This window comes from Benincasa hispida, chromosome 9, assembly GCF_009727055.1.
Source record: "Benincasa hispida cultivar B227 chromosome 9, ASM972705v1, whole genome shotgun sequence".
Taxonomy (NCBI): Eukaryota; Viridiplantae; Streptophyta; class Magnoliopsida; order Cucurbitales; family Cucurbitaceae; genus Benincasa; species Benincasa hispida.
Genome location: NC_052357.1, coordinates 75,592,837 through 75,617,240, shown reverse-complemented (window position 1 = coordinate 75,617,240; position 24,404 = coordinate 75,592,837). Strand labels below are relative to the sequence as shown.

Sequence of the window (24,404 nt, the reverse complement as noted above, 5' to 3'; positions counted from 1 at the left end):
TGAATTTTCCTGTATTTTTGGTTGGGTTTTTATTGAAAATCATGTCTCCAACTCCACAGCTGAAACACTTAATGAAGACATTGATCTTCCAATTGCAAAATGGAAAGGGGTAAGAACCTGTACGATGCATCCCATCCAAAACTACCTGTCCTACAAAAACCTCTCTCCCAAGTTTAAAGCATTCACAACCACACTATCCCAAGTTTACATTTCGAATAATGTCTATGAAGCCCTCCATGACATTAATTGGAAGCAAGCTGTATTAGACGAAATAAAGGCCTTGGAAAAGAACCACATGGGAAATAATAGACCTACCTCCAGGAAAGAAAACAGTAGGATGCAAATGGATCTTCACCATCAAGTACAAGGCTAATGGAGAAATAGATAGATTCAAAGCTAGACTCGTAGCCAAAGGATTCACCCAGTCCTATGGCATTGACTATCAAGAAACATTTGCCCCGGTAGCAAAATTAAATACTATTCGTGTCCTGTTTTCCCTAGCTGTGAATAATGATTGGATTCTTCACCAATTAGACATAAAGAATGCCTTCCTTAATGGAGACTTAGAAGAATAAGTGTATATGGATATACCAGCCGGTGTAGAATCTACTCAAACCATAAATAAGGTATGCAAACTAAAAAAATCCCCATATGGCCTAAAACAATCCCCTAGGGCATGGTTTGATAAATTCTCAAGAGTGGTAAAGGAAAATGGGTACTCACAATGTCAATCTGACCATACTCTCTTCGTCAAACATTCTTGCACAAGTAAAATAGCAATTATCAGTGTCTATGTAGGTGATATTATCCTTACTGGAGACCATGAAGAAGAAATAAGAAATTTTAAACTTTTCTTAGCCAAGGAATTCGAAGTAAAGAACTTAGGCAACCTTAAATACTTCCTAGGAATGGAAGTGGCCCACTTAAAAACAGGCTTGAGCATTTCTCAAAGAAAATATGTCCTTGACTTGTTAAAGGAAACTGGAATGCTTGGATGCAAATCTGCTAATACTCCAATTGACACTAACAATCACATAATCAAAGAAAACAATCACAAACTGGTTAACAAAGATCGGTATCAAAGGCTAGTTGGAAAATTGATTTACCTAACTCACACAAGATCTGATATCTGTTTTGCAGTTAGCTTTGTAAGTCAATTTATGAACAGTCCAACAGAAGACAACATGCAAGTTGTATACAGAATACTCAGGTACTTGAAAGGAACTCCAGGAGAGGAATTATACTTCAAGAAATCTAAGAGAAGAAACATCGAAATCTTCACAGATGCCGATTGGGCAAGCTCAAAAATAGACAGAATGTCAACTTTCGGATATTGCACCTTTGTTTGGGGAAATTTAGTCACCTGGCGAAGCAAGAAACAATCTGTAGTATTCAGAAGCAGTGCCGAAGCAAAACTAAGAACTCTAGCTCAAGGAATATGTGAAGGAATGTGGCTCAAAAGTATTCTATCTGAACTTAAAATCAAATCAGAAGAACCAATGGAGGTACAATGTGATAATCAAGCTACTATCAGTATCGCGAAAGACCTAGTCCATCATGATCGCATAAAACATGTGGACATTGATCGGCACTTTATTAAAGAAAAATTGAAAACAAAAGCATCTCACTCAACTACATACCTACCAAGAGGCAAATTGCTGACATACTAATAAAGGCCTTTTCCAAGGATATGTTTGAAGACTTAAAAATCAAGCTGGACTTAATCAACATATATTACCCAACTTGAAGGGGAGTGTTGAATATGGGAAATCACCTCTTACCTTGTACATATGATTTTATTCCCTATAATTTGGGTTTACTTTTATTCTTTCCATATGTACATTTTTTTACTGTTATAAGGTTTTCCTTAATTAGCTATCATAGGTGTATATATAAGGGATGTTCCCTCTTGTAAAATTATCAAAAAAGAAATATAGAAAAGTTTTGTATTACAACATTTTTTGTTGAAAATAGGGTTTAAGCCCTAGGGGCTTTTTTGTCTTTTCCCTGTACTCTAGGGTTTCCCTTTTTTCTATTTAAATGTGTAGCCTCTATGTATCTGGTGTATTAATTCTAATAAGAAACTTCCATATCGTGGTTTTTTCTCCCTGTACTAGGGTTTTCCACGTAAACCTGTGTGTCCATTTTTTCTCTTTGTTCTCTTCCTTTTTCATCATGGTATCAAAGCATGGAGTCGAAACCCTGGCCACCATTGAGGAAAACCCAACAGGAGAATCACAAAGACCATTAGTTGACAACAATGGCACTGATATAGCCATTATCGTGTAAAACGCCATAGAACAGTATTTCCAGACGATTCTCCCACATCTCCACAGAATTGACCAGCCGACTGAAGCAAGCAATCATGGTGCGCCTCAAACGGCTGGAGTCCAGCCGCAGCCGATGCCCCAGCCGCTGCAAATCGATGTGATCCGTGCAACGCAGCAATAACAGACCGATGCGATCCAAGCTGCACAGCAGCACCAGATCGACGCGATCCCAACAGCTAGCACAGTCCCAGCCGATCCCGCCGCAATCGCAACCCACTTCCAACCAATCCAAGCTGCGGCTTCCACCCTGTTGAAGTCGACCCTAGTCACGGCTACCATCCAGCGTCGACCAGTAGCTTGGGCTAGCCGTCTCCCACGGTTGGAGGGTTTGAAGTTGGGGAGTCATCATCTCACTACCCTCGAGGCCAAGGTGGTACAATCCAAGATCAATTTACCCAACTTCGACTTCATATTAAACAGTAGAACGAATCAGTTCGGCAACAAATAACTGCTCTCAAAGAAACTCTAGGAACGACCTCAAATGTCCAGTCAGATCTTCCTTCAAATCTACCGATGTACTCAGGAAATTTGATAACCTCTTTCCCTCCTTATCTACAACAAATTTATTTTCTAGGGCAATAGGAAATTCTGCTAGTTTTATGGTAGGAGAGAAATTAAATGGTCATAATTACTTTTCTTGGTCTCAATTCATTAAAATGGCCCTTGAGGGTCATCATAAATTCGGATATCTGACGGGCGAGATACCAAAACCAAGACCAGGTGACCCTCAAGAACGTATATAAAAGGGAGAAGACTCCTTACTTCGGTCGATTTTAGTAGGAAATATGGGGCCTCAAATTAGCAAACCCCTACTATATGTTGCCACTACATGAGACATTTGGGAGGCTGTCCAGAAGCTTTACTCCAAACAACAGAATGCGTCCCGACTCTATACTTTATGCAAACAAGTCAATGAATGCAAGCAAGGGTCGGGGACAATGGATGTGACAGCTTACTTCAACAAGTTGTCTCTTATCTGGCAAGAAATGGACCTATGTCGTGAGATGGTCTGGAATTGTCCGTGTGGGGGGTATTACATTATCAATCTGAGGAAGACAGGTCCAATGCTATGAATAATACACTAATTTCGCCAACTGACTCTCCTGCATTTAAAACGTCAGGTCCTGTCAATGATAAACAAAACGACAAGCCAACTCCATTATGTGAACACTACAAAAAGCCCTGGCACACCAAAGACCAATGCTGGAAGCTGCATGGTCATCCACCTAATGGTAAACAGCGTCAGTCTGGTTCTGGACAAGCACTGGCAAGTGAATCAGCACCCGAAGGTCCTCAACCACAGAATCAGGAAACCAACCAGAGTAACTCTAGCACAGTGGGCGTCGCAGCATGATCGCCCAAACAGGTACTCTTCAATCCTTTGGTCTTGTTAGTATAATTGGTAGCAAGCCATGGATTTTAGATTCAGGGGCTACAGACCACTTAACTGGCTCCTCCGACTAGTTTCTTTCGTATCATCCAAGTGCTAGAAATGAAAGAATCAGAATCGTTGATGGGTCCTTTGCTCTGGTGGCTGGGAAAGGTCGTCTTTCTCCCTTTGAGGGATTAGGTCTTCAAGATATGTTGCATGTTCCTAAAATTTCTTATAATCTATTATCTATTAGCAAGATTACAAGAGATTTGTGATGTCGAGTTACTTTCTCACTCGATGATGTTGTTTTTCAGGACCTGAACTCGGGGACGATGATTGGCACTGCCCGACATGATGGGGGGCTCTATTTCCTTTCTGAAGATTTCTTCTAGGATATGTGATAAGACTAGTTTACTTTCATTATGTTTTTCTACCTCTAAAACTGATTATATGTTATGGCACTATCGTCTTGGACATCCAGTTTCCATTATATAAAATATCTGTTTCCTCATCTGTTTCGCAATGTTAATCTTTCTAACTTGAATTGTGATGTGTGTATCCAAGCTAAACAACCTCGTCAGCCTTATAAGCCTTTCAAACCATTCACCCTCTTCTATAGCGATATTTGGGGTCCATCACCTGTTACTACCGCCACTGGCAAACGATGGTTTGTAACTTTCATTGATGACCACACTAGATTAACTTGGGTTTTTCTTCTCATCGATAAGTTTGAAGTCACGCCGGCTTTCAAATAGTTCTATAGTTCTGTAGAAACCCAGTTCAACGCAAAAATCGCTATCCTTTGAAGTGACAATGGTCAAGAGTTTTTTAATAATTCCTTTAGGGAATTCTTAGTCTCTAAAGGAATTGTCCATCAGAGTTCGTGTGTGTATACTCCTCAACAAAATAAAGTAGCCGAACGGAAAAACCGTCACCTTATCAAAGTTGCTCGGCCCCTTATGTTGTCAATTCACCTCCGTCCTAATTGTGGAGAGATGTTGTTCTAACAGCAGCTCATTTGATAAACCGAATGCCTTCTCGGGTCTTAAAATTCCAAACCCCCTTAGACTGTTTCAAGGAATTCTATCCTGATAACCGGCTTATCCCTGATGTTCCACTTCAAGAGTTTGGGTGTGTTGTGTTCGTTCATACACATGGTCCTAGTCGAACCAAGTTTACCCCTCGTGCTAAAAAATGTGTCTTTGTGGGATATCCTCTTCATCAACGTGGGTACGAATGTTACCATCCTTCCTCACAGAAATATTTTGTCTCAATGGATGTGACCTTCCTCGAAGATCAACCCTTCTTTCCCATTAGTCCTCTTCAAGGGGAGGGGGTACTAGTGAAGAGACTAATTGGGGTCTAAGTCTGTCAGTCTTACCTGAACCTATTTCTGACATAAGTATCAACGAACCCTTTATGCCTACCAAACAAGTCCCATGGATCACGTACTATAGGATGAATCTCAGGAAGGAAATAGCGCCGCCTTTACTTCTTCGGCTCCCGTCCACGAGTCAGAACGGGTGTCAGTTCCAGGTACTAGTAATCCTATCCCTGATAATGGTAACATTTATGTTGAAAATGATGCTTGTGTTGAAAATGATGTGAGTAAAGACAGAGAAGACGGTGATAGCACCAATGACTGTACTGAGAATGTGGTTAATACAGGTGATGGTAGTTGTGAAAAACCTGTTCCAGCAGAGAACGTTGCTGGAGGTGAAAGAGATCCCTTAGAGGATAAGACACATGAGCAGGAGGCTGAATGCAATGGGGAGTCAAAGGAGAAAAAAGACCACGATGCCTCTCTTGACCTTCCTACCTTCCTATTGCCTTAAGAAAAGGTACGCAATCTTGCACGAAGTATCCGCTGCAGAGTTACTTGTCTTATAGCAACTTGTCTCCCGTGTTCAAAGCCCTCACTACGAGCCTAGACACAATTACAATACCGAGCAGTATACATGCAGCGATGGAGATTCCCGAATGGAGAACTACAGTCATGGAGGAAATGGGGGCGCTTAAGAAAAACAACACTTAGGACCAGGTTACCCTTCTAAAGGGGCACAAGGCAGTTGGGTGCAAGTGGGTGTTCACTGTTAAATATAGGTCTGATGGAACGATCGACAAATACAAGGCCAGATTGGTTGCCAAAGGCTTCACTCAGACTTTCGGAATAGATTACTTCGAGACTTTCTCCTCAGTAGCAAAGTTAAACATTGTTCGTGTTCTTCTCTCAGTTGCGATTAACAAAGACTGGCCTCTCCATCAGTTTGATGTGAAGAATGTCTTTCTTAATGGAGAATTAGAAGAAGTTTACATGAGTCCTCTCCCAGAGTTCGAGAAATAGTTCAATCATCGAGTATGTAAACTGAGGAAGTCCTTGTATGGGTTGAAACAATCTCCGCGAGCCTGGTTTGGCAGATTCACTACCTTTGTGAAGTCACAAGGGTACAGTCAAGGACACTCAGATCACACCCTCTTCACGAAGAAATCAATATTCGGGAAAATTGCAGTTCTTATTGTGTATGTAGATGATATTGTCATTTCAGGTGATGATGCTTCAGAAATTGACAGATTGAAGAGGAATATAGCTGAGGAATTTGAAATTAAGGATCTCAGAAAATTGAGGTACTTTCTCGGAATAAAAGTGGTTCGGTTGAAAAAGGGATTTCAGTTTCTCAACGAAAATATACTCTGGATTTACTTAAGGAGACAGGTATGACAGGCTGTAAACCAGTGGACACTCCTGTGGAAGTTAATGCTAAATTCAGTAACTTGAGTAACAGTGCTCCGGTTAACAAGGAAAGATATCAACGGCTTGTTGGAAAATTAATCTATCTCTCCCATACCAGACCAAATATTGCGTATGCGGTCAGTGTAGTTAGTCAATTCATACAGTCCCCTTACGAAGAACATATGAGAGCAGTCGAGCGCATCCTGAGGTATTTAAAAACCTCTCCGGGCAAAGGGTTGATGTTTAAAAAGTCCGACAAACGGTGCATCAAGGCATACACAGATGTTGATTGGGCAGGCTCTGTGGTAGACAGGAAGTCGGCATCTGGATATTGTACCTTCGTGTGGGGTAACCTTCTTACGTGGAGGAGTAAGAAACAGGGTGTTGTTGCCAGAAGCAGTGTCAAAGCTAAATACAGGGCCATGAGTCGGGGATATGTGAGGAAATTTGGCTGGAAAAGGTCCCGAGTGATCTTGATCAAGATCATGACGGTCCGATGAAGCTCTACTATGATAATAAAGCCGCAATAAGTATCGCAAACAATCCAGTACAACATGACAGAACGGAGCATGTGGAAATTAATAGGCATTTCATCAAGGAGAGACTTGACAAGGGCAACATTTGTATTCCCTATATTCCTTTCAATCAACAGATAGCAAATGTTCTTACAAAAGGGCTTCCCAAACAGATCTTTGACTCATGTATTAGCAAGTTGGACCTCATTGATATCTACGCCTCAACTTGAGGGGGAGTGTTAAAAATAGGGTTTAAGCCCTAGGGGCTTTTTTGTCTTTTCATTATACTCTAGGGTTTCCCTTTTTTCTATTTAAACGTGTAGCCTCTATGTATCTGGTGTATCAATTGTAATAAGAAACTTCTATATCGTGGTTTTTTCTCCCTGTACTAGGGTTTTCCACGTAAACTTGTGTGTACATTTTTTCTCTATGTTCTCTTCCTTTTTCATCAGTTTTCTTTCAAGAACCAAGCTGAAGGTCATACTGAAATTGGCGACTTCCACCAATTAGAGATCATTATTGAATGAAGTTCTTACACATTTCTTAACAAAAGGAAAAGAAAAGAAAAACACATGAGGCACGCAAAACTGCAAGCTGCATATCAACATTCATGGTTGTTTTGTGCCTTCAGGACGAGAAGGTGCTAGCATTACCGTAAAGAAACAAGGAAAAGCAGTTGAATTTTAAGTAATCAAAAGGAACATACCTTTCCTCGAAAAACTGCAAGGAGTGCTGCACCTTCCTTGGGATTTTCACAGCCAACCACATATGGGTGATTGGGTTTGTCCTTCTTACCTCGCCTCTTCTTCCCGACTGCAAAGTTATCACCAAGACGTATAGTATCATAATAACCTTTCAAAATGGAATCAAAATCCTCTTGAGCTCCTCCTCTTGGCTCTGTACAAAACAATTGAATTGATTTGGATTCTTGATGCAACACGCAGAAAGAAAATATATATATATATGCATGCAAGAAACATTATATAATTCAACTCATCTTGATTGATAAAATACCAGCAACATGTACTAGCCTAACATAACTTTTCCGGTACGTATCCTACCAACAAAAAGGGACTTCCTTGCATTCAGTCGAGACCATTGACCAGTTTCAGACCAACGATTTTGGAGTTTCTCCATCAGCTTATAGCTAGGGAAGAACACAAGACAGCCACCAGGAGCAATCAAAAATATCTCCTCCAAAGATTTTCCTAGAGCATCCTTTAAGAAAACGGCCAGTATAAGACCAGAAAATCCAATAATAAGTTTATATCAATCATGAAATTCCAAAAAGTACCTGGAATGCATATCCATCGGCCGTTTTATAACTTCCATTGAGAGGATAGTTTCCTGGACCAGTTGATATAATAGCTGGCCACACCTGCAGTACAGTTGTTGATAGCTCAAAATTTAACAGCTGCAGGGATAGAAAAACCAGAAAATAAGAAAAGTCCATTTGAACCTGAGCTTCCACGTCAATTACGTGAGGAGCTTCCAGTGAAGTTCCAAATTGAACTCCTAGTTCAGATGAGAAGGAATTCATAGGTGACAGGGTCCTAATTAAATGAAATCAGAAATAATTAGATAGACGAATTGCCTTCTTAGGCACATATATAAAATATCCCACCAAAAGAAAATGTAGGAAAGAGAGAGCACTTTAAAGAAGTATCTCAATTTTCATCCTGTCAAGTGTGAACTCAGTAAAATGTCTAGAAATCTGCTAAACAACTGACTTATAGTCAATCTAACAACTCTAATCATTGAGAAACTGCAAGTCTGCAAGTCTTATTCTTCCAGAAGAAAGGAGGATACGTTAAAATTGAATTTAATATGGCTGAAGAGCATAGTTGTAGAAGCCAAGAATGAAGATATTTATGGTTTCCATAAACTATGTAATACATCATATTCCAGTTTTCAAGTTTTAGATGCTCACCCAGAAGTCAAAATAACTGATAAGGAAAGATCACCAATGTCTCTAAATACAACAGCTGGATTCAAGCACCACAAACTTAAAGTAAGCGTCCAGTCACCATAAGCTTTTCCTGAAATAAAAAAATAAATATAAAATTATTTATAAAAATGAACAACAAGAAGAAACTAAAACTAAAACTATTTCAACATAAGCAAAAAGGTGCAAGAGTTTTCTTTCTTATTCTCAAGAAATAAGATTCAGTGAAAACTGTCTTCTCTTGAAAAGTCTAAAATAGCAAGCCAATTACAGTCTCCAGATAACACCAGACAAACTTCTTGCCTCCCATTTTCCCTCAAGTGATTAAAGGTCAACTTTCAGCATTACAATTACAATATAAAGTCAATACTCTAAAATTTTGCATCATCGCCACTACATAAGATTGAAAGGAATGTATTTCTTTGATCAATAATTGGGGGGGGGGGGCCAAATAAGAAGTAGAGTTCATAATTCCACTCCCCCCTCCCAAACTCCAACTCCTTAGGTCAAACATCCCCAAAGACTAGGAACAACATCCTATATTATTTCCTTTTGAGTTTGCTGTGGTGCCATCTTGTGTGTGCCCACACTTTCATCAAGCAGCGGGCTAAAGTTCTTGTCTTGATGCAATTAAGGCTTTATTTTGGGAGTTTCAGATTAAAATTTATTGGAAAATTGATGATATTTAGATATGGACTTAAGATGATTTTTTTGGCTTGTGCTCTTTTTCGGAAATTGTTGGACATATACTTCTTTTATATATATATATAAAAATCAAAGCTCTTCATAAAAGCTTAATCAGCTCCTGGGAGGATGGTTTTTCTCCTTTTTGTACTTCTAGATCAATGGAAGTTTGTTCTTTATAACTAAAAAAAGGTAACAAGAACCGTCACCACTGACTGAAAAATCATTGCAGGCAGTGAACTAAGAAGAAGACTAAGCAACCAATTACCAGGATCTCTTTTAACGTAGCGTTGTAACGCAAGCTGGTAATCAGACATGTGGCAACCATTTCTTGAGAAGAAATATGTCAGTGAAGAGAATAACCCTGCATTGTATAAATTAGTCAATATTGAAAGGTTGACATATAAATAAAGCAAATGTTGTACCCAGTAGTCTCTTACCTTCCAGTGTTATCACTGACAGGCCACTCAAATGTGCATCATCAGACTCCGCATCTGAAGCGGCTTTAATAGCCTTAAACAAGCATGCGGTGAAACTTTAAGATAATGAGAGCAAAATGAAGGTCCCCCAAATTATTCAAAGAACCCAACACAGGATACCTTCGTTGCACATTCAAGCAAAATAGGGAAGCATTGTTGAGTTATATTAGCTTCTTGGAGCTCCCTTTGAGCATGATTGCCAGTCCAACTACAATATTCATAAACGTAGAAATGGGATATCTCATAGACAGAAGTCAAACTGATATCAGCTACTAGAGAGGTCTTTTGCACCATTTTTAGGAGAGAATAAGCTAGACATACATGTTTATTGAAGGGCTCGAAGTGTGAAAAGAGAAAATTTTAATCTGGAATTTATACCTAAAATGTTTAAAACACACTAGCTACATCAATAAAAGCAGTTTAAATCAATTTCTTCCTTGGATCGAGGAATCTAGAATGAGAAAAGGTGAATTATATGATATTATGTTTTAAATACACCAATACGATTCAAAGAAAAACTATTTGCAACTGAGACATCAAATGTTACAGCAAAACCTGTAAAATTTTCTTTTTTAACTCACCAGGTAACATAATGCTGAAACTCACGCTTCTGCAATGTGGTCTTCCTCTGGTCAATCCAACTTATGAGATCCTAAAAGTTCAGTTAGACTTCTAAATATCAAAAGATCGTTAAAGATGTTTACAAATAATTCTAAGTAATTACAACTAATTACCTGTGTCATTTCATACAGAGGCTGGTAAACCAAAGAATTAATATAACATAGTTGCTCTAACTCCATCCGCAATTCTTTGAAAGATGTGAAATACAAGCCATAAGAAAATATTTTTCTCAAATCGTCAAACAAAATAGTATCATTTTAATGACCTACTATTTAAAGTATCCTCTTCAACATCCACACTACCAGCATGACGAGCAATATCCTCTATATTGCTGAAAAGTGAACATGTTAAACTAATTAATTGCGTGCATTTGCTAGCTATCTCATGAAGCTACCATCCAACCGAGGTAAAAGGAAATACATAATTTATTGATGCTAGTACACATACTGGGCTTCATCAAGGATCACAATCGCACCCTTAATATCTACATCCATTGCTCCTCGAATAACTGGATTGATAATATAGCTATATGGGCAAAACACCAGCTGTGCATCGTCTGCCATAGAACGAGCTGCATAATATGAACAACCTAAAAAGGATAAAGAAATTAAGTTAAATATGTGATAACAATATAAGGCACGTTAAACACCTAAAAAAATCAAGGATTGACCTTTCACAACTTCTCCAACTTGCACCAAATCTTCAATGTCATGAACCTCATGACATCCTCCTTTCTGAAGAGTTGGATGACTTTTAACCTTGTTTGCGTTTCTATTAGAGAAATGAAAAACTATTTATCTTCCTTTGCTGATTGCTTCAAATTAAGTAATATTTGAGAAATAAATTGAGGAAGAAATGGGATAAAGATAACTCACTTAAATTCACAGCATCCTGCATCTTGATCCTTCAAAAGTAGTTTGCTGGTAGATTTCAACAAATTTACAGTTAAAAGGAGAATATTAATGACTTTATTTGACTGGGAAAAGACAAACAATCAAGAAAAAGGTGCCTATGGAGAGAAATATGCACCATTCTTCATCTATATTATCTTTCCCTCGTACATAAGGATTTGTGCATAAATGTTTCCTTGACGCCTGAGGATAAAAAGGGGGTTAATAAAATAACAGTGCAGTATTACCTAAAGAGGACTACCCAGAAATGCATTAGCATCTGAACCACAGCTGATACGAGAGGAAACCAAGGGATTGTTACAACCAAAACCAGCTAATTTAAATTCTCAAATTATTCAATGGTTAATCTCAACAAACAAATATATATATATATATATACACACACAGATGTTTAAGAAGTGACATACCAGCACTGCCATTGGCACTCGATAGACAGTTTTCCTATACTCACGGATCACTTGTGATATCTGTGAATGTGTCCTCCTTGAATAAGAAAACGTATAGCATCAGCATCAAACGTAAATGAGAAAAACAGTTTGAAAAAATTCCCAGCCCTTTTCTCAAATTGTCATAGATTGAAACTTACGAGGCATAGTATATGGTCGGGGCTGTTTTCTTCTGACTTTTGTTGTTTGGCACTGGAACAGATGACTCTGTATCTAGAGACACTAAAAAACCCACCATATTCCTCAGAAGAAGTTACTGGCCCAGAAACACACACACACACACAAAAAAAAAAAGGAACAAAAAGGCAAATATATATACATATATATATGTATGTATGTATGTATGTGTGTATGTATGTATTTAAAGAAAAGTGAGAAAGGTTATTTTATTGCTAATTGAGATCCTTCCATCAGTATAAATTTCAGTACAGATGAGAAAGAACCACATGTAAAACAAAAGCTTGCCAGCATCCACATTCCACAATAGCTATTTTCAATGATAGTTTGAAAGATGATATTCCATAGCAAATAGAAGAAAAACAATTTGTCCCAACCTTTGTGAGCCCACGTATTCTCTCACTCTTTCTCAACGTTATTCATCCAAAAAAAACCATCCCCAAATCCAATTTGACATCAATAAATTTAACAGTTTACGATAATGAACATGTTTTTTTGCAGGTGTCGCACAAAGAAAATCTATGTCACCGTAAAGCTATCGTCCTAAATATATCCTCACGCAAACCATCATGGGTTGGCCTAGTGGTAAATAAGAGGACATCCCCTTGATAAAGGATTAAGAGATCATGGTTCAATCTATGGTGGTCACGTACCTAGGGTTTAGTATTTTACAAGTTTCCTTGACACCCAAATGTTGTAGGGTCAAAGTGGGTTGTCTCGTGAGATTAGTCGAGGTGCGTGTAAGTTGGTTTGGACACTCACAGTATGTATCTGTATATATATATATCCTCATGCAATAAGCATAAAGAGCTCACAAGGTGAACCCAGATAAACAAACAATAAAAAAGGCTTGCTTTTTTGAAACACCATTCTCTGAAATTGAGATTCACAAGGCTATTAAGGACCTTGGTACTAATAAATTGCCGGGCCCTGAAGGTTTTACTGCAGAGTTCTTTAAAAAATATTGGTACATTCTTAAGAGTGATGTTATGAGGGTGTTCCAAAACCATTTTAAGACAGGGAATCATTAATGCCTGCTTGAATGAAACTTATATTTGCCTCATACCCAAAAAGTCTAATGCTAGAACATTGGGTGGCTATAGACCGATCAGTTTGATCTCCTGTCTATACAAAATTATTGCCAGAGTAATATCTAAACGACTCGAGAAGGTATTACCAAGTACAATCACTAAGTATCAATTTGCATTCACTGAAGGTCGACAAATTTTGGATGCATCATTGATTGCCAATGAAATTATTGAAAATTGTGCTAAACTAAAGAAATAGGGGCTGGTTATAAAACTTGACATTGAAAAGGCTTTTGACAAGGTGGACGGTGGCACTACACAACAAGGGTCTCATCTTGTTAGATGGGACAAACTGACCAAGCCTCAAGCACAGGGTGGCATTGGGTTACAGAATATGGTCAATAAAAATTGAGCTCTTCTTGCCAAGTGGATTTGGCGATATTACCACAAAGATGGCGCTTTTTGGAGATAGGTCATAGACGCCAAATATGGGGTGACTCCTTATCTATCTTGGCCTAACATTAACCATCTGGGACACATTAAGGGCCTTGGCAGACTATATTATTGCACATGAACCTCATTAAAGATATAGTATCTATCAAAGTCAACAATGGGATTAATACATCTTTTTGGTGTGATAATTGGCTAGAAAATCCATCCCTCAAGGATGCATACCCACAGCTTTACTCTCTATCCAAACAAAAAAATCCTCCATACATGATCTATGGGACATGAGACACGGGTGGTCCTTATGTTTTATGAGGAATCTCAAGGATGAGGAGTTTGACAACTGGATTGACCTTATGGATTGCCTTAATGGTTTCCATATCTCCACATCAAAGGACACATGGATGTGGCAACTTGACACCAAAGGTGCCTTCTCCACAAAATCCCTCTCGGACTTCGGATCAAATATGACCACTACTGCCCACCTCTTCCATGGTGCGATTTGGGATGACTTTTACCCCAAAAAGGTCAAATTTTTCCTTTGGGAAATTAGCCATAACGCCATCAATACATGTGCCAAAATCCAAAGAAAATCTCCACATAGAGCACTCTCTCCACATTGTCACATCATTTTCAAATCAGATTATGAGTCACCTAGCCACCTTTTTTATCAACTGTCAATACGCCAACAAATTTTGGATGAAGATATTATCCTCCTTTGGCTGGCATACCGCTCTCCCCAATGACATCATCAATCTCTTCTCATATGCTCCCGATGGCCATCCAGTCATTAAAGAGAGAAGAATCATGTTGATGCACTCGATTCGTGCCCTTTTATAGATTACATGGAAGGAGAGGAACAGCCACATATTCAACGACAGGGGAAGCTCTTTTGATAGTTTTTTTGAAATCATTGTCTATCATGCTATGACTTGGTGCAAATGCACATCTTTCTACAGATCATACAATCTATCTTCACTATTAACCAATTGGAGGAATCTTTTGTGACTCCATTTGGTTTGGCTTCGACCTTTGTTTGTAAATTTCATACATCAATAAAAGTTGTTTCTTAACCAAAAAAAAAAAAAAAGGTGGATTGGATCTTCTTAGACATGGTTTTAAAAGCCAAAGGTTTTGGCAAAACATGGAGGAAATGGATCAAAGGTTGTATCTCGTCAACAAACTTTTCTATCATTATTAATGGTCGTCCTAGGGGAAAAAATCAAAGCCACCCGTGGTCTTAGAAAGGTGATTCTCTCTTACCCTTTCTTTTTGTCATTATCATGGATTGTTTTAGTAGGATGATGGTGGAGGCACATGATTATGAATACATAAAAGGATTCCTTATTGGACGAAGCTCTCTTCCTATCCACCATCTTCTCTTCGCAGATGACACCATTCTTTTTACAAAGAATGATCCCAAAAGGGTTGAGAACCTCTTCGGTATTGTGAAAATCTTTGAGGCATCGGGATTAAGTATCAATCACCAAAAAAATCTGAGATGTTTGGCATTAATATGGTACCGAATGACATTGGTCTGATTGCTATAATCTATGGCTGTAAGGTGGGTCATTGGCCAGGATCTTAACGTGGTTTACCTTTATTTGACAAGCCCCGAACTCTATCTTTTTGGAATCTCATCATTGAGAAAGTGGAAAGAAGATTGCAGTCATGGAATCATTCTCACATATCCAAGGGTGGTCGCCTTACCCTCCTTCAAGCCACATTATGGAACCTACCCACTTATTACTTATCCCTTTACAAGATCCCTACCAAGGTAATCGTGCTAATTGAAAAACTGTACATGACTATTTTAAGGAAAGGTGGCCCCCACTGATCCAGAGTGAACCTTGTTAGATGGGATAAAGTTATTAAGCCTCTTTCTCATAGAGGCCTTGGCATACAAAGCATTGAACACAAAAATCAAAGCCACCCGTGGTCTTGGAGGAGTGGATGGAAGGTTTGGCCTACTCCTACTAGAGATAAATGGATTTGGAATCTTGACAGAAATGGTCATTTTTCCTCCAAATCATTATTAACATTGATCTGGGGATCGGAGGGATGAAACAAACCCTTTCCCTTTTTAAGCTATATGGATAGACTTTTATCCCAAAAAGGTCAAATTTTTCTTATGGGAGGTTGGCCATAATGCCATCAATACAAACGATAAAATTCAGAGACATCTCCCACACATTGCTCTATCTCCCAGTGCTGCCATATTTGCCTTGTGGATCTTGAGACTCCTAGTCACCTCTTCATCCATTGCCAATTTGCTAAACACTTCTGGAAGGAAATTACCACCTCCTTTGGGTGGTCCACTCCTCTTCCTCATGATATACAAAGCCTTCTTTCTGACGCGCTTTTGGGTCGTCCGTTTCTTGCACACGAGAAGATTATGTGGTCTCACTTCATACGTGCTTTCTTACGGAGAATTTGGAAGGAAAGTGTTGAATATGGAAAGTCTTCTCCTTCCCCTTACCCATTTGGAATGTTATTCCTTGCAATTTGTATTTATCCTTTTCAGTATTATTCTTTCCTTATGTCCATTTTTACCGTTATGTGTCTTTTCCATATTTGGCAAACATTGTTGTATATATAAGAGAGACTCCCCCTTGTAAAATATATGTAGAAAAATATTGAGAACATTCAGAATTTCAACATGGTATCAGAGTCATCTCTCTGAATCATTTTCATAGGTTTCACGTCCGAAACCCTAGCAAAGAAAAACAGAACAATGAAATTTCAAACTTACCAATTTGTTTGAAGTTGTGCGTCAAAGAAACCTCCATCCACAACTTAAAGCTTCACGTCCAAAGCGAATCCATGCTCCACCGTTCACGACGGCCGAATCTCGTTCTTCGAGTATCGCGTATCCATTCTTCGATCGAGTATCGTGTTGTCGTGGGTTAGTTCGATCTAATCCGTGTGTGTTGTCGAGTATCGAGTATCCATTCTTCGACCAAGTATTGTGTTGTCGTGGGTTTGTTCGATCTAATCCGTGTGTNCCGTGTGTGTTGTCGAGTATCGAGTATCCATTCTTCGACCAAGTATTGTGTTGTCGTGGGTTTGTTCGATCTAATCCGTGTGTGTTGTCGAGTATTGAGTATCGTTAAGGGGTTTGGTTTTATTATCGAGTTATCGAGTATCATCTTCGAGTATCGTGTTGTCGTGCTCGAAGTCGTAGGTCACCATGTGTAGGTCGTCATTCTTCGTGGGTTTGTGTTGTCGAGTATTTTATCAATCAGGTCGAGTCGAAATTCAACCGGGTCTGAGAAGCTTTTTTTTTAAAGAATTTGGGTCTAGGAGTGTGTTTTTTCCTTTTTCCCTATTTCTTTCTTAATTTTTATCTTGCAAATTATCAATTTTATGGCATCAGTAAATTCTAACAATTCAAAAGGAACCATACTCCCAATTACTAATCACAAATTAAATAGAAGAAATTATCTCCATTGGTCACAATCTGTTATGATGTTTATATGTGGAAAAGGAAAGGAAGATTATCTATCAAGCAAAACTCCTATCCCAGATCCAACTGATCAAAAATACAAGATATGGAAAGCGGAAAATAATACGGTTATGTCATGGCTAATCAACTCCATGACAACAGAGATTGGTGAAGGATTTCTACTCTTCTCAACTGCAAGCGAAATTTGGGAAGCAACTCGTGAAACTTATTCCAACCAAGAAAATACAGCAAAGTCACTTGAAATTAAAGGCAAGATTCACGAGCTACGACAAGGGGATATGCAAGTCACTCACTATTTCACTCAACTGTCTTTTCTTTGGCAGCAACTTGATGTATTTGAAAGCCACAAATGGGAATGCATTGCAGATGGAGCCACATTCAAAAAGATAGTTGAGAAGAAACGAGTGTTCAAATTTCTTCTTGGCCTTAATAAAGAACTAGATGAGGTACGTGGTAGAATCTTAGTCATTAAACCATTACCTAATATCAGAGAAGTTTTTGCAGAAGTAAGAAGAGAAGAAAGTAGGAAGAAAGTAGGAAGAAAGTAATGTGAGGAGTGACTGCAAGCTCTAAATCTGAAGGATCGGCTTTAATTGCTCGAAATCAGAACTACATAGGAACTGAGAATCGACAACGAAAACCAAGACCATAGTGTGAACACTGTAAAAAACCAGGACATACTAAAGAAATGTGTTGGGATATTTATGGTAAACCTCCAGCTTGGAAGCCAAACAAAGGTGCAGGAGACAGACGTGGAAAGGCCTACCAAGCAAGTACAACATCTGAAGGTAACTTCAACTCTGAACATAATGTGTTTACTAAGGAGCAGTTGGACCTTCTCCAAAAACTATTTGGTCAACCGAGATCTACTCAAAAAACATCAAAAACCAGTGTAGCAACAGTGGCACAATCAAGTAACTTCCTTTGGGCTCTTAATGCAACCAAAGAAAATTGTAGTACTTGGATTATTGATTCTGGAGCATCAGATCACATGACAGGTGATATCTCACTTTTAACTAACTACACACACTGTAACAGTCAAATTACTATAAAGATTGTTGATGGTACCTATTCTAAAGTAATGGGAACTGGCAATGTCTTTGTATCTAAAGATCTTGTATCAGAAAATGTGTTGCATGTCCCAAATCTTAAATGCAATCTCCTTTCCATAAGCAAACTAAATCTTATGAAAAATTGCAGTGCAACTTTCTACTCACATAATTGCCTATTTCAGGATTTGAATTCGGGGAAGATGATTGGCAATGCTAAGGAAACCTCGGGTCTCTACATATTAAATGCTCTTAAGCCTCAAGTCAAGGAGTTAGATCTTAGAAAATCTACTTTTGTTATTTCTAAAGACAATTATGATAGTATATCTACTTTTGTTGCTTTTAGACAATTATGATAGTACATCTACTTTTGTTGCTTCTAAAGACAATTATGATAGTACAATAATGTTATGGCATAATCGTTTAGGACATCCCAATTTTTTATATTTGAAACGAATTTTTCCATATATTTTTAATAAAAGTTCTCAGGTTTTTCAATGTGAGTCTTGTGAAATGGCAAAGTTGGCTCGATCCTCATACCCGGTAAGCACATATAAATCCTCTTATCCTTTTTCTATGATGCATAGTGATGTTTGGGGATCTAGTAGAGTTTAAAATGTAACGTGAGCTAAATGGTTTGTTTCCTTTATTGATGATCACGCTAGACTTACTTGGGTGTTTTTAATGAAAGAAAAATCTGAAGTCATGACCATATTCCAAAACATGTTTGCCATGATTCTCAATCTCTTTGACACTAAAATCCAAATCCGTCACACTGATAATGCGAAGGATTATTTCAACACTTCCTTAAAAAAAAAATCTAAAAGAAAAAGGTATTACCCACTTAAGTACATGTCCTAACACTCCCCAACAAAATGGAATTGCAGAGAGAAAAAATAGACACCTCTTAGAAATTTCTAGAGCTTTAATGCTTTACGCTAACACCCCCCATCATTTTTGGGGAGAAGTTATTCTAACAGCCACCTACCTTATTAATAGAATGCCCTCTTGGGTATTACGCTTCAAAGCTCCCTTACAAAAACTTGAGGAATTATTTCCTCATGATAGATTATTTTCTCAAGTTCCCCTAAAAATATTTGGTTGTACGGTCTTCGTTCAAGATCATAGACCCGATAGGAGTAAATAAGATCCTAAGGCAATCAAATGCATCTTTCTCGGTTATGCTCCAACTTCCAAGCCAAAAAGGATACAAATGCTATTCGCCAACCATTAAAAGGTTATATACCTCCATGGATGTAACCTTCTTTGAAACTCAACCTTACTTTCAAAAGCAAGGTACCACTGAACCTTTCACTCTCCTTGAAAATGGAATTCTTCTTGAAAACGAAGGAAACCAAAATCCATATCTCATTGAAGAGAGTGCTCCTTGTGTACAAGAAACCGATGTTTCCAATCAAAACTCACTTGAAGGTAAGAAAGATCCTATAGTCTATACTAGAAGGAAAAACACCCTTGGACATGAACCAGTACTCAGTCAAAACCCAACCGAAATGCAGAAAAATCATGTCTCCAACTCACAACGGAAACATTCACTGAAGACATTGATTTTCCCATTGCAAAACGGAAAGGGGTAAGAACTTGTATGATGCATCCCATCCAAAACTACCTTCCTACACAAATCTCTCTCCCAAGTTCAAAGCCTTCACAATTACACTATCCAAAATACATGTTCCGAACAATGTCTATGAAGCCCTCAAAGACATCAATTGGAAGCAAGTTGTATTATATGAAATAAAGGCCTTGGAAAAGAACAACACATGGGAAATAACAGATCTACCTCCAGGGAAGAAAACAGTAGGATGCAAATGGATTTTCACCATCAAATACAAAGCTAATGGAGAAATAGATAGGTTCAAAGCTAGACTCGTCGCCAAAGGATTCACCCAGTCTTATGGCATTGACTACCAAGAAACATTTGCCCCGGTAGCAAAATTAAATACTATCCGTGTCCTTTTTTTCCTAACAGTGAATAATGATTGGAAACTTCACCAATAAGACATAAAAAATGTCTTCCTTAATGGAGACTTAGAAGAAGAAGTGTATATGGATATACCTACCGGTATAGAATCAACTAAAACCATGAATAAGATATGCAAATTCAAAAAATCTCTTTATGGCCTAAAACAATCCCCTAGGGCTTGGTTTGAAAATTTCTCAAAAGTGGTAAAGGAAAACGGGTACTCGAAATGTCAATCTGACCATACCCTTTTCATCAAATATTCTTACATGGGTAAAATAGCAATTATCATTGTCTATGTAGATGACATTATCCTTATAAGAGATCATGAAGAAGAAATAAGGAATCTAAAGTTTCTCTTAGCCAAGGAATTTGAAGTAAAAGACTTAGGCAACCTTAAATATTTCCTAGGGATGGAAGTGGCCCGCTCAAAAACAGGTTTGAGCATTTCTCAAAGAAAATATGTCCTTGACCTGTTAAAGGAAACAGGTATGCTTGGATGTAAGCCCGCTAATACCCCCATTGACACGAACAATCACATAATCAAGGAAAACAATCACACAGTGATTAACAAAGATCAGTATCAAAGGCTAGTAGGAAAATTGATTTACCTAACTCACACGAGACCTGATATCTATTTTGCAATTAGCTTTGTAAGTCAATTTATGAACAGTCCAACAGAAGACAATATGCAAGCTATTTACAGAATACTCAGGTACTTGAAAGGAACTCCAGGAGAAGGATTGTACTTCAAGAAATCTAGGAAAAGAAACATTGAAATCTTCACAAATGCCGATTGGGTAAGCTAAAAAAATAGACAAAAGATCAACTACCAGATATTGCACTTTTGTTTGGGGAAACTTAGTCACTTGGCGAAGTAAGAAACAATCAGTAGTATCCAAGAGTAGTGTCGAAGCTGAACTAAGAGCTCTAGCTCAAGGAATATGTGAAGGAATGTGGCTCAAAAGCATCCTATCTAAACTTAAAATCAAATCAAAAGAACGGATGGAGGTACACTGTGATAATCAAGCTACTATAAGTATCGCCAAAGACCCAATCCATCATGATCACATAAAACACTTGGATATTGATTGACACTTTATTAAGGAGAAAATTGAAATTAAAAGTATCTCACTCAACTACATACCTACCAAAAGGCAAATTGCTGACATACTTACAAAAGCCCTATTCAAGAACATGTTTGAAGTCTTAAAAACCAAGCTGGACTTAATCAACATATACTGTCCAACTTGAGGGGGAGTGTTGAATATGGAAATTCTTTTCCTTCCCCTTACTCATTTGGAATATTATTCCTTGCAATTTGTATTTTTCCTTTTCAGTATTATTCTTTCCTTATGTCCATTTTTACCGATATGTGTATTTGCCATATTTGGCAAACATTGTTATATATATAAGGGACTCCCCTTATAAAATGTATGTAGAAAAATATTGAGAAAATTCAGAATTTCAACATAAAGAAACAACCGCTTCTACAATGAAAATGTGAGGTCTTTTGACACTTTTTTTAATATACTATCTACCTTGCTATGACTTGGTGCAAGTGAACATCGTTTTTCAATTCATATGATCTTACATCTCTTGACCAATTGGAGAAATCTTTTGTAACTCCTTTGGCTCAGGCTACATGCCCTCCTTTTGTAAATTTCATACATCAATTGAATTTGTTTCTTATCAAAATAAATAAATAAAACGTGCATGAACTCCAAGCTATTCTTTTCTACGTCGCTCTCTGACTACTCAATCGAATTCATGCGTTCGAGATGTTCGGATGATCAGGGTGAAGACATGCAAACTTACTTGACGGCTGCACTTCAGGAATAAATCCACCGCCAAAACCGAGAGCATCTGTGGCAGCCTCTGGAGCGGGCTTCAAGTGACAGGAATTAGCATCCTGATTCTTTATCTTGTAATTCTTCTGCCAAGCGAGACTCGAGCACAGAAGTGAAAGCGACTTCCCGGTTCCAGTCGGAGATTCCAGCAATGCGTGGCAATGGCCCTCACGCTGGGCTCGATCGAGGGTGGATATAACTCTGCCCATGAATGCGAGCTGCGAACCGTATGGTCGGAATGGAAATTCCACTTGGATGCCACCAATCGGGTATACATTCTTCGTGAGCTGATAAGTCGGATTGGGCTTGGATCTAGGGTTCGTCCCCCCTTTTGCATATACCATTTTGGCAGTGTTGCAAAGAACTTGTCGGGTGGGGATATTCGAACTCCCTGAGAGCTACCTAGCTTGGTGAACTACACTATCGACTATGGAGTTCTGTACTCGGTTCGATTTGGTGGTGGTTTCTCGGAAAAGCTTTGGCGGGAAAAGTTAGGGTTTATTGTACTTGAATTTGGCGGTAACCTGGATAAATGTTTCATCTTGCAGTGGACGGTGAACCTTTTGTCTCTTTTTTTTAGTCTTAAAAATCAAAAATAATTTTTTGAATTCCGTTTTTATTAGCTTTTGTTATAAATATTATAATTGTGTAAGTATACGTCCATAAATTACATATCTTCAAATATATTTTTAATATCGATCGATATTTTATCTTTTTATATCTTATAAATAAATAATGATTATTGAAACCTCTAAGATAAACAATTAGATAGTAAAATTAGGATTGTCCATTTGATCTATGGGACGGGACCCTGAGGAAATCTGCCTCAAATGGGTGGAAATCTCCAATTAGATAGAAGAGGAATAGGAAAATTTTTCCCTGTTGACTAAACGGGGAGGTGTTGGATCAATATGACAATCCTAGATGGGTGAATAGAGTTTAATTAAACTTTTTTTTCTAAATTAACTCAATTAAACTAATTAATACACTTTTTATAAATAATAAGAAAAATTCAATTTATGCAACAAATAAGATGACAAAAATATGATAATTTAATTATATCAAATTTTAGCAAATAAATAAGAACAAACTAAAACATACAATAAATTGCTTGAATTAATTGCAAGAATAAAAGGAAAGAGTTAGAGAATAAGACACCATAATTTTTATAGTGGTCCGGTCAAACTCGACCTCCTCCACTCCTCAAGCACCTCTTGGGAATTTGAATAAAATCTTTCCGACTCTTTCCACGAATTAGAGCCAAACCGTTACACACCGCTCCTTTTACGGGTTCAAGAGCAAACTCGATCCTTTCTACGGTTTAGGATCAAACCGTTACAGATATTGTAATTTTTTAAGAACACAATACAACTCTCATTATAGTGGATTTACAAGTTTAAGCACTCAACAAAAAAAAATGGGAACTTAGAGAGAGCAACAATGGAACTTTTGAGTTTTAGAGCATTATGAAATGTAAAATTTATTGGTTTAAAATTTGGAGAGGAAGATGATTTATATAGAGATGAAAAATTTTTTAGAAACCACGATTAATTTGGACCATTGGATTTTGGAAAAGAAAAATCAATGGTGGATATTTTAAACTAAACTAGTCGTTAAATATAAACAAAATATAATATTAAATTCATTTTCTTTTTAAAATTAATCAAAAAAAAAAAAAACATACCATATATCAAAAACTAGCCGTTAGACACAAAGATAGACTAATATTAAATTTATTTTCTTTTTAATTAATTTCCTTTTTAAATTCATTATCTTTAAAGTCAATCTAGAAATTAAAAAAACATATCATGTGTAAAAAACTAGCCGTTAGATACAAACATAAAATAATATTAAATTTATTTTCCTTTTAATTTTTTTTAATTTCAATTTTTTTATTTTAAATCAATCCAAAAAATCAAAAGTTGTTCATATGTTAATCTCCTAATGATCCACCATTCAACCAATATACTACCACATGTCTACATGCAAATGGTCTGGTTATATTACATCATCCACCACGGTATTTTCACTATAGACTAGTTTCGGTCATATCGTCTTTGTTTTAGCTCCGATTTGAGTTATTCAAGAGGTGTTGGAATCATTGTTCCGAGCTCTGCGATATGGACATATTAAAACACTAAGATTTTCAGTAATTAAAAATTGAGTTTGTCATCGTCAAAACATTGATTAATTAATTAATGAAAATTAATTAATTTGAGATTAATGGCCAAAAAGCCAACAATCTCTCCATTTTTTATGATGACAACCCATTCAAGAAAAATAGCTTAAAATACATGTAAACCATATGTAGCACATAATAAAATTCAACATATCACCATAAAGATCATTCTTGAAATTCACTAAAAAAAATAAAT

General features: G+C 37.5%; 1 protein-coding gene across 2 annotated transcripts in view; it reads right to left on the bottom strand.

The window, feature by feature from the left end:
* LOC120085746 (Fanconi anemia group J protein homolog) overlaps nucleotides 1-22,588 on the bottom strand; it is a 30,342-nt gene extending 7,754 nt beyond the window's left edge. Inside the window, exons 1-18 of one of the 2 annotated variants that reach the window (XM_039041927.1) lie at nucleotides 21,998-22,588; nucleotides 12,175-12,256; nucleotides 11,996-12,071; nucleotides 11,707-11,771; nucleotides 11,553-11,597; nucleotides 11,348-11,448; nucleotides 11,125-11,266; nucleotides 10,947-11,008; nucleotides 10,791-10,864; nucleotides 10,638-10,708; nucleotides 10,177-10,264; nucleotides 10,018-10,090; nucleotides 9,846-9,941; nucleotides 8,879-8,987; nucleotides 8,408-8,501; nucleotides 8,243-8,326; nucleotides 8,010-8,166; nucleotides 7,655-7,845 (exon numbers count right to left, since the gene is read on the bottom strand). In XM_039041927.1, coding sequence (XP_038897855.1) covers nucleotides 7,655-7,845; nucleotides 8,010-8,166; nucleotides 8,243-8,326; nucleotides 8,408-8,501; nucleotides 8,879-8,987; nucleotides 9,846-9,941; nucleotides 10,018-10,090; nucleotides 10,177-10,264; nucleotides 10,638-10,708; nucleotides 10,791-10,864; nucleotides 10,947-11,008; nucleotides 11,125-11,266; nucleotides 11,348-11,448; nucleotides 11,553-11,597; nucleotides 11,707-11,771; nucleotides 11,996-12,071; nucleotides 12,175-12,256; nucleotides 21,998-22,373 — 1,986 coding nt within the window. In that variant the 5' untranslated portion in view covers nucleotides 22,374-22,588. Of the gene's footprint in view, nucleotides 1-7,654; nucleotides 7,846-8,009; nucleotides 8,167-8,242; nucleotides 8,327-8,407; nucleotides 8,502-8,878; nucleotides 8,988-9,845; nucleotides 9,942-10,017; nucleotides 10,091-10,176; nucleotides 10,265-10,637; nucleotides 10,709-10,790; nucleotides 10,865-10,946; nucleotides 11,009-11,124; nucleotides 11,267-11,347; nucleotides 11,468-11,552; nucleotides 11,598-11,706; nucleotides 11,772-11,995; nucleotides 12,072-12,174; nucleotides 12,257-21,997 lie in introns of those variants that run through there. The other variant, XM_039041928.1, reaches the window with a different exon arrangement.
* Nucleotides 22,589-24,404: the final 1,816 nt, after the last annotated feature.